The sequence below is a fragment of the Cicer arietinum genome, chromosome 7 (genome assembly GCF_000331145.2).
Source record: "Cicer arietinum cultivar CDC Frontier isolate Library 1 chromosome 7, Cicar.CDCFrontier_v2.0, whole genome shotgun sequence".
Lineage (NCBI taxonomy): Eukaryota > Viridiplantae > Streptophyta > Magnoliopsida > Fabales > Fabaceae > Cicer > Cicer arietinum.
In genome coordinates this window covers 46,583,482-46,593,731 of record NC_021166.2, presented here as the reverse complement: position 1 = coordinate 46,593,731, position 10,250 = coordinate 46,583,482, and the positions used below count along the sequence as shown (strand labels likewise).

General features: G+C 32.8%; 2 protein-coding genes across 2 annotated transcripts; one reads left to right on the top strand and one right to left on the bottom strand.

The window, feature by feature from the left end:
• Positions 1-2,080: 2,080 nt before the first annotated feature.
• Positions 2,081-5,143, top strand: LOC101513554 (uncharacterized). The gene is made up of 2 exons (XM_004511035.3): positions 2,081-2,236; positions 3,089-5,143. The coding sequence occupies exon 2, from the start codon at positions 3,111-3,113 to the stop codon at positions 5,019-5,021; it is 1,911 nt and encodes a 636-aa protein (XP_004511092.1). The 5' UTR covers positions 2,081-2,236; positions 3,089-3,110; the 3' UTR covers positions 5,022-5,143.
• Positions 5,144-6,302: 1,159 nt separating this feature from the next.
• On the bottom strand, positions 6,303-9,904 carry LOC101513859 (uncharacterized). The gene is made up of 3 exons (XM_012718810.3): positions 9,686-9,904; positions 7,071-7,426; positions 6,303-6,982 (listed from the first exon to the last, which is right to left on the bottom strand). Exons 2-3 carry the CDS (start codon positions 7,422-7,424, stop codon positions 6,428-6,430), a joined length of 909 nt encoding a protein of 302 aa, XP_012574264.1. The 5' UTR covers positions 7,425-7,426; positions 9,686-9,904; the 3' UTR covers positions 6,303-6,427.
• Positions 9,905-10,250: the final 346 nt, after the last annotated feature.

The window sequence follows — 10,250 nt, the reverse complement described above, 5'->3', positions numbered from 1 at the left end:
CTTAGATTTCATAATTTAATTTCATTGCACTAAATATGAAAGGTCAAAATTTTATTTTCAATCCAATAGTATTTTTCTTTTTTAAAAATTGAAAATTTTAATTGAAGATGGATCAAGGAGCTTGTTTTAAAAATGTTATTTTTCACTAAAAATATATTTATATTTGTCACGTGAAATAACATATGCATTGTTGTAACAAAATATGTTAGAAATGACTACACAATTTATAATTCAAATGATCTATTTGATAGTTACAAAACTTAAAGAATTAATTTGATACAATTAAATAACTTAAAGAATCATCAATTATATTTTACTTTTTATTCAATGCATATTTTCAATATATTCTTTTATTAGAATTGAATTTGAGTTTAAATAATACATATTTTTAATACATATTAACCTAATTATGTTTAATATATATAATTTATTTAATATTTAATACTTATTTTTATCTAATATTTACATAATTTAGTAAATTTTATTTAAATTTAAAATTTGAATTTTATGTTTTTCGTGTAAATTAATTTAACACAAACATTTAATAGAAAATATTAATCTTTATCATTTGGTACAAACGTAAGATAATATATCAAAAACCAACTTGTTTAAATTTAAATATCAAATAGATCGATCCGCCAAATATAAAAGTTAAATGGTGCAATGTATCATAGAAAATTTTATAAAAACTAAAAGTGTATATCAGCGCGGATCGATCCGCCAACCCGATCACCCAATTCAACTTAACTCAGATTTTTATTTTTGGTCACTTTTGAGTTTGATCCGACTCAACCTGTTGAAACTCGCTTATATTCGGTTCAGATAATGGGTTCAACAATTTGAACATGTCGCCCCGACCCGATGACTAGATATTTTTTATTTTTAAATTTGTTTGACAGCTCAATAGAGTTTCATTATTCTTCTTCTCCTTCAGATTTTCAGCAGCCGTCATCCACCTTCTTTTTCTCTTCGATATCTACGTCATTTTCTTATTTTACTCCAAACTTTCTAAAGTCGTACCGCCGTCCACCTTGTTCTTCTGTTTCAAGCCGCCTCGTCGCCCACCTTCGTCTTATGTTCTAGATAATTATTTTTATCAAAGGTGTGTAAAATATTTTTCCATCGATTGTCTATGTCATTTCGGCAAGATACATTTTATTAAAAAAAAAGTTATCAAGTATATTGGTTTTTATGATAAATTGACTTTTATGTAATAAAATGTTGGATAAATTAAAATATTGGTTTGAAGAAAATTTATAAAAAAAAAACTGTCGTAATGAAAGCTTCATTTGAGTTAAATACTATTTATTTAAATGTTATATTTTGTTAGTCTTTTTATTTATTTAGATAAAATGATAAATAAATTTATGGCCTATTCGAATATGAAATATAATATTCAGATTAATCAATAATTGTTATAGATTTTATAAACATTTCATCATAGTATTTAATACTAATCGATTAATATTTTTTAAAAATTAATATTAAATATGATGAATCTAGTTTAAATTTATTTATATTCAAATCTATTAAACATTTTTTTTAATATTTTTTTTTAATATTTTATTTGAAAATAATAAGTACTCTAAAAATAAACAAATAAATTTTAGTGAATGATAAGATTGAAATTTTAGAGTTTTTGAACATTCAAGTATTAAATATATTTTCAGTTAAATTATTATTGTTGTTATTTATCTTTCTCCCGTAAAATAAAAAACAAATTACTATTTATGTATAACTCACTAAAATTTAAAGTTTAGTTCCAATTAAATGAAAAAAACTACGAATTTAGAACTTAACTCAAAGATAATCAATCAGTTCGAATATAATATTTTATCAAAATTGATCCAACCCAACTCCATACATCCTAATAAAAACATTATACTTTGGTGTTCTTATTTTATTTATTTATTTATTTTTGTAAAATTCTTTAATTTATTTTATTTTCTGATAAAAAAATTGGATCTGAACATCGTATTATTTAATTGTTTCCAGAACTTGTCGATAAAGACACAGAGCAAGTGCCACGTGGACAAAAAGATAGGAGAAGAAAAAAAAAAGCAATACTTTTTTTGTTAAAACAAAGTTGAAACAACTTTATATTATTAGAAAATACACAGCAAAATCACAGACAAAAAAAGAAGAGAAAAAAAAAGAAGAAAAAGAAGAAGAATAAGGAGAAACAAGCTCACACATAATCTCAATTCATCTTCACGCCCTTTCTTGTTTTTCATAGGTTAGTTTCTTTGATCTATTCTTTCTCTTTATGCATTAATTGATGTGTTTTTTAGAGAATTTTTTTATTGGATCTATTTTTTTTTGGATTTATGATGTTCTGTTTTTTGGTCTGTGATCTGAATCTTTGTTTTATTGGAGGTTTCATTTGATTAATTGACGGTAAAGTTTGGATTTTTGGGAAGTAATTTTGGTGGGTTTTGAACCATTAATTGTGAAAATGTTATCCACTTCATGATTGATGGGGGGTGGAAATAGGAATATGTGTGTGACTTACCCAATTTCATAATTGTTAGGGTTTTGAATTGTTGGAAAAAAATTGAAGATGTTTTTTTATCCGATTAATTGGATTTGATTAATGGTTGGCTTCATTTTGGATTTTGTAATTTTGTTCAATTTGGTGAATTAGGTCTCTTAGAAAATGGATACATTTGATATGATGTCAATCACATCTTCACCCCCTTAAGAATTTTTTATTTATTTTATGTTGGTGAGTTTTCTTCTTTTGATGTAAAGGACATATTGAATGGGTTCTGATCTTACTTCTGGCTTTCTAGGGATTCTTGTTATTTGTGCCCTATTTGTCGATCTATGACCTAGTTTTGATTAGTGATTCTTTAATTTTTTTAATATATTTCTCATGGTGATTCATAGCTTTTGGATCTTATAGGTTCTTAAGCTTTCTTTAATTACATATATGTATGTTTTTATGCATTTATATTATGTTTTTTATTATACGTATTTATGTAAATTTCTATACATAATTAAGTTATATATATGTATTGATTTAACGCTTATAAATGAAGATTGGTTCTAAATTAATTTTTGTCAATATATATATATATATATGCAGGACAAATATAACAACTAATAGAATGTCTCCATCAATGAAATCAAAATCCAAGTCCAAGGAGAAGGCTTCTGCAAAGGCTTCTAAGGAACAACACAAGACTTCTCCAAAGACTTCTGGATCTGCTAATGATGCGAGCAGTGTTCCCTCTATCGCGATCGATCCTATCCTGGAAACTGTTCCAACCCTAGAAACGTCGTTGGTTGATTCTTCTGCCATAGTTAACAACAGTCAATTCCCAAAAATAAACGATATGGATGAGCATTCTAATAGTCCACAAGGTACGGTGTCTGAGTACGATTCGGTTTCTAATAATGGCAGCTGTTCTGGTGAATCAGAAGACACTAAAGAGAAAGTTGCAAACTCCTCGACCCGGTTGGATATCATACCTGGTTGTGATAACGACAGAAGGGATAAGATCCGCCTGAAGAATGAGAGGAAGCACCAAAGGCAGAGGGAAAGGAGAGCTCACGAGTTGCACGACCGGTGCGGTGCCTATCTAATGTCGAGGAAGCTTGAAAACCTTGTGCAGAAGTTAGTCGCGATGGGATTCTCTTCTGAGCGAGCGACACTGGCTTTGAAGTTAAATGAAGGCAAATTAGAAGAATCGATATCGTGGCTGTTTGAAGGAAGTGAAGCAAAGGATACTACCAACGTTGTAAGCGAGAGTAATTTGAAAATCGACATAAGTGAAGAGCTTGAGCAGATTTATGCTATGGAAGTGAAGTACAATTGTTCGAAACAAGAAGTTGAAAGAGTAGTTGTTGCATGTGAAGGCGATCTTCAGAAGGCTGAAAGTACCTTAAAATCTCAGAAGCAAGAATCTCCTGTAAATCAGTCAGAAGATTCTTCTCAAGATAATAATTTGATGAGATCTCATGGATTACAAGCAGCTTCAGTTTCAATTCAGCAGAGAGGGAATGAAAGTGATTTCAACTATTACAATGTTTGCGGTGCTGATTCTATGTTCCAAGATCCCAAAAGTAGAAATCAACAGGCTCTACACATGGATCATCAAAATGAACTGGCACAGAAAAGATGGGGTGTTAGTGTTGCTGCATCAAATCCTTCCAATATGTTAACTATGTCACAGTCCATGCAAGCAATCTCTCCATTTGTTAAAATGGAAGCGCAGCCTAGCGCATATAGGAATGAAGGAAGAATGATTCATCAAGGAGTAGGAAGGGAGCAGGTAGTGATGATGCAGCACTCGCAATTCGCAGACGCGAAACAGAATTATCTGAATTCTATGAATTCCATACCTTCAGGAACATCTGGTTGGTATGTAAATAGTGTTCCGGCATATGAAAATTCGAGGTCAAACGGGAATTTCCTACTACAAAATCACAACACTGGAAATGTCAGTGCGGATCGCTTGCAGCAACTTTGCCAAGCTCCTTACAAAGAATATTCCCATGCATTCGGACCAGTAGATTCCTCAATCTCATCATCTGGAATGGGAGGTTTCTATAAACCGATGGTTGCATCGTCGCCTTCGCATACAATGTCTTCTCACTCTCAACATCATGGTTCGTGGAACACTGGCGCCGCATCTTCACCTGCACTTACAGTTCCGCCGTCTCTCGGCCTATTTTGTGGGCATCAGAATCCATCGGCTAGATCACTCAACTCACATTCACGTGTGGATTGGAATACCGGGGGCATGGTACAAGAATTCGACTACAACAGTATAGATTGGAGTTTGGATTGCCCGGCGTCATCAAGATCAGGTGATGTTTGGCTAGGGATCTCATCATTGTTGAGAAACGGAGCCGGGAATAGGATGGCCACCAATTCTTACATGTCTGGATCACGAAATGTTGGCACGGCGAGGGAAACTTCGTCGTCTGCTGGATTAAGAGATTGGACCACACCTTTTGCTGGAAAGGATATATTCAGTGTTCCAAGGCAGTTTGTTACTTTTCCTCCGCTGTAGTTATTAAGAGAACATAATGGGGATGTCTTGATGGTTGTTTCTGTTTTTCCAGTGAAATTCATCTTCTGATTTGTGGTTTATGAATGTTTTTCCATTTACTCATTATATTTTTCTTCTCTTCACATGCATGTGGTTTTATTGAAGTATTTTTCTAATGCTGATTGTGCCTGATGCATGATGCATGAGATGTCTCGAATTCATCGATATAATTTGATGACGTCCTAAATAAGCAGCTTGGTTGGTGAGTCGTGAGATGGTGAAGAAGTTCTAACCAAAGAGGTTTAATGTTCAAACTTTAAAAACTACCATAAACATTAATTACTAAAAAATAGAGATGTAACTCACAATAAGATATCAAACAATATGAAAGGAGGAATGGAATGGGTGGACCCTAATTATTTTATTTAGTTTAGGAGGTTGTTTAATTATTTAATCGAAGACAATCATATTTTTGTTTAACATACTTTGGTTGTTGGCACAATTAGAGCCCAATTCAGAGGGTGCTGAATTGGTCTAGAGAGTAGAAACTATCGACTTGCAATGAAAATTCCATGGTGATCAATCAAATCAAACATGCCAACCATTTTGATTAAGTGGTAACCTATGTGGCTTGAGTTATTTTAAATATATTTTGTTTTCTAAACAAAACATTTTCAAGAATTACTAGTTGGCGACTCGTTTTGAGACTAGTCAGATCTCGTCTCGTGTTTTTTTAACCCACAACTAATCAGATTTGGTCGGATTAAGGGATATGTTAGGGTCTAAAATTTGGTCCGATCAAATATTGAGATCGGGTAATGGATACACCAGACCCGACCTAACCCATCCTTTGTACACCCTTACATAACAGTCAGTCTATTTTAGTGTAATATGCACCTTCTGCTTCCATTCTGCATTTGATTAAAACAAAATTGAAAGTTGACTATTATCGTATGTATGAATTCAATTCAATTTATTTCATCCTTAACAGCAACAAAGGTTCCAACATCCATAAACATGTTCAATATGAACAATTCTGACCCTCTCCAAAGTCTCTAGAAAGACCCTAAATCCTAAACCCCACAAAGATCAAGTTTCCTACAAGCTTATATGATATAGGACGAATGGGTGGGGTAATAGGCAAGGTAGAACAAGAACTTCATCAAAATGCTTCTAACTTACCCAAAAAAAAGTTAAAAAATACGACTTTAGTTGGAAATAAAACAAGAAATTTGCTTGAAGGAGACTCAAGATTCTCCAGTTCCTGTCAAATGGCTATTTTCTATCAATCAATGTAATCTATACAAATTCTCCTTAAAACACAATCAATAATTGCTGAAACAAATTGAGAATACCCGTTCAACACAGTCCCAAGATATTCTATTCTATACATCAAAATGTTCAATACATGGTCAGCGTCACCTCCACTACCAGAACTGTCTAAACAGATATATCCTTCTCATTCTAGTATTGTAAGTCAAGAATGCTCTGGCTTTGATAGGATCAGCATTTAAATACTCAAATGCATACATCTGTTTACTCTCGTCCAACTCATCTATCTCCATCACAGCCTGTAATAGTTCCGAGGCATTGATCGAGCATTTGCTGCGCTCTATCGAATCAGCCAATCGTCGGATGCTTGATGCCACTGTCATCAATGCATCCTGAAGCTCATCTGAGCTACGAGACCGTTTTGGAAGTTTTCTTAGAGGTTGGACCGCTGGAGGCTCTTTATAACCGTCAGGTATCTGGCCATACTCTGGAGGCCCATTATACGACTCAGTTCCATCTGTATCACTCATGTTTTCTGAACTAGGAGATGCAAAGGAGGATTCATCGTCGCAATTCTTCATTTCCACTAGATCATTACCATCCTTCATCTTTGCCCAACGACTTGGAGCTTGATAATTTCCACAAACAATTTTAAGTTGTTCATACATCTCGATTTGTTTTCCACGAAATCCTTTCGCATCAGGGTGTGCCTATCAAATGAATTAGAGAACACTAAAATAGGTGTTTTAATTTAAATGTTGTCGTTCACAAGAAGTGAGAAAGATTAAAGATACTCACCACAACATATCTCTTCCAAAGCTCGTCGTAATCACACTCAATCATCTTTGTATTTGGATTCCATCTGAAACCATCCTGACTTAGAATATCTTTTATTACTTTATATCTCTTCTTAAGTGTCTTCAGACGGTTGATAACTTTCTGATTATTCAAGTTTAAGTTGAAATGCGTGTTTACAGCTACACAAGCTGCAGTATATGCATTTTCATTGAAACATTTGTCAACCCTGTTTCCACTTTTTGCTTGAATTACCAGGGCTTCAATTAGACACTTATCCATTGCAATTGACCACACAACATTTCTTCCCTTATTTTTCATATCCCTTCTTTGTCCTTGCAGATCAGAGTGCTCCATTTCTACAAGCAAACAACATCGAAATAAACACACTATTCAATTTAATGTAATATCACAATACATTTTTTGATCAATATTGCTATCATTATTTACTAAAACATGAAGGGAAGTCTTAGAGAAACTGTTCAAGTTGGTACAATGTGGCTAGGTGATAGGTTTGAGTCGTGGAGTTAGTTTCTTGCAAATGTAAGATAAAGCTACCTATAATAGTCCCAAACCCCATGACAGGAGCTTTAGAGTACCAGGTAGCCTTATTGTCATTTACTTATTAAAACATAATATTTATAAATTTTCACTGAAGAAAAGGGGAAAAAATGGTTTGAACTCTGGAATAACAAAAATCCTAAGCTTGTGTTTAACAAATGCACATGCAATATACTGCAAAGGCTGCCTCAGAAAGCAACACAAATTAGTTTAGCACAATATTTGATTTTACCTAAAAGAAAGGGAAGTTAAGGTTTCATACAAGTAATAGTTTGTATTAAAATCACTAATGTTCCAGAAGTACTTTTCACTGAAAAAGAAAAAAGTTACAATTGAAATTCCATGCTAATGCATTATTAGATCAGAGGTTTACTTATAATGTTTGTTGGTTACCTACTGACGAAACCAGTAAATAAAGGTACAACTCAAGGTTTTCAAACTCATTAATATGATCCAACAAAAGAACAATGAGGGTATACATGTAAAGCATGAGATTATATGTCATGCAATACAAAACAAGAAATTCTAATGATACTTTTTCTAAATGACAATGTACATATAAAAATAATTGAATACTTTTAAAGTCTAAATCTAGTTAAAAGTACAGAATAGACTTGTGTGAAAATATTTAAACCTGCCAATGAAACAGGTCATATAGATTCACTTTTAATTTTACAGGCCCTAAACTTGTTACAGATTACAACTATGTTAATGATAGTTTTTCTTTCTATTCAGAAAGACTAAGCAGCCTTCCAGCTTTATTGAGCATTTTTACTACTCTACGTTACGTCTGAAATTTTCTATTTTGGAGTAGGTGGAATTGCGGTCGTGGATATGAATGTAGTCATGGTTGCAGCCACTTAAATTGTGGGCATTGTGAATATTGTGATGAGTATTACGGCAGTTGCTGCTTGAAATTGTTTTATATTGGCTCAAATCCATGTCTACCTCATTTTCCATCATTATTATCGTAAATTATCCCTAACCTTCAAAATTCTCTCTGTATCTACTAAATAAAGAAAGAGGAAAAATATAATACAATTTGAGTGGGGACTTTGAAATACATTGCAATCCAATGCAGCCATTGTAATTGCGGGCATTGTGCATATTTTCCCGTTATTTTAAAAAACATTGAAATTGCAGTGTTAGTATAGTTTTTTTTTTTTTTTGCCTCTTCTATACTACTGATATACACAAAGTTATTTAACCCCAAGTCCCCAACCAAATCTAAAATAACTAAGACTTCAATTTAAGCCCAACTCAAGCTTATATATCAGGTCATTTTATTAATCAAGCCCAGCCTGCACTGACACAGTGACCAACTGAGCAGACTCAACTTCATCCTTAATCAGCTAACAACCGAAATGCTTTAAACTTGAAATTTATAGCTTAAAAGCTCAAGACCGTGATAGATGGCTCCAAAAATATAACCACTGTCAACCTCTTGACACAGAAATACCCTACCAAGACTCCTATAATGTGTACTCTGATATCAAATATTGATTACACAAACAAATACTCATGCGCGCAAAGCCGCAAATAAAAGCTACTCTCTGGAATGAAATATAAACTAGTGGTAATTTAAAAGTTGATGTATTTGGTCTTAAATATACATCAACTTCTCAGTTACCCTTTTTGCTTATATTTCATTCCAGATGAAGCACTTCTTAGGTCAAACATGAAACATGTCACTCCTTTCATATTCACTAGATTAACAGAAGAACTATAACTGGTGCTGCCGCAACTACAGCTTATTTTGTTTTCTTAATTTGCTAGTAGGTAACAATAACATGTGCCTACACTTCATATTGACCTAAAATCTCAAAATGAAATCAATGCATGTGAAAACTCACTTTCAACAACTTGCAAGAACTATTGAACTATTAATACAACTATACAATGGAGTTACAAACAAATCAAAAACAGATTATAGAAAGTGAATTTGAATCTCAACTAGAAATTCACTTTTGTAAAATCAGTCTCTTGAATCAAACTGAAGCATCCACGGAAAACTAAAAACAACGAGTAGTGAATAGTAGAATGTAGAGAAAAATTACCTGATTACGAGAATCGAGTCGTAGAGAGACGCATGAGCGGCGTCAATGGTTCTTAAAGCTTAGATGGAGTGTAGTAAGGGTTTTTCTTTCTCGGGAAAATGTTATGAGAAATTTTCGTTTGAATTTTCTCGAAAACCAAACGAAGACTAACAAAAGAAAAGTCGATTAGCACGCGGTGAAAGAAGTTGAGTGAAAGGACCAATAATTGAGAGCCACGTGCTCGCGCTATACTTGCAAGTTTGGCCCCAGTATTTTATCCGAGGGTAAATATCTATTTTCAAGGTAATCAGAATTGGTTAAAGGTTCAAAAATCAGACTGGGGGACTGTTTTAATAAATATTTTTTTTTTAATTTTTTTAGTAATAAATAAAATATTTATCATTTCCATAATTATATACCATTAAAATTAAAAGTGTTAGGTGACCTCACTCTCAAGTGAAATTCATCAATTTTATTAGTATTATTATTACCAAAAAAAAAAAAAGATGGTTTATTGGGTTAGGCTCATGTGGAGAAAATAAGAGAGATTTGAAATCTCTTTGTCCAAGATGAAGAAAAGAACAAT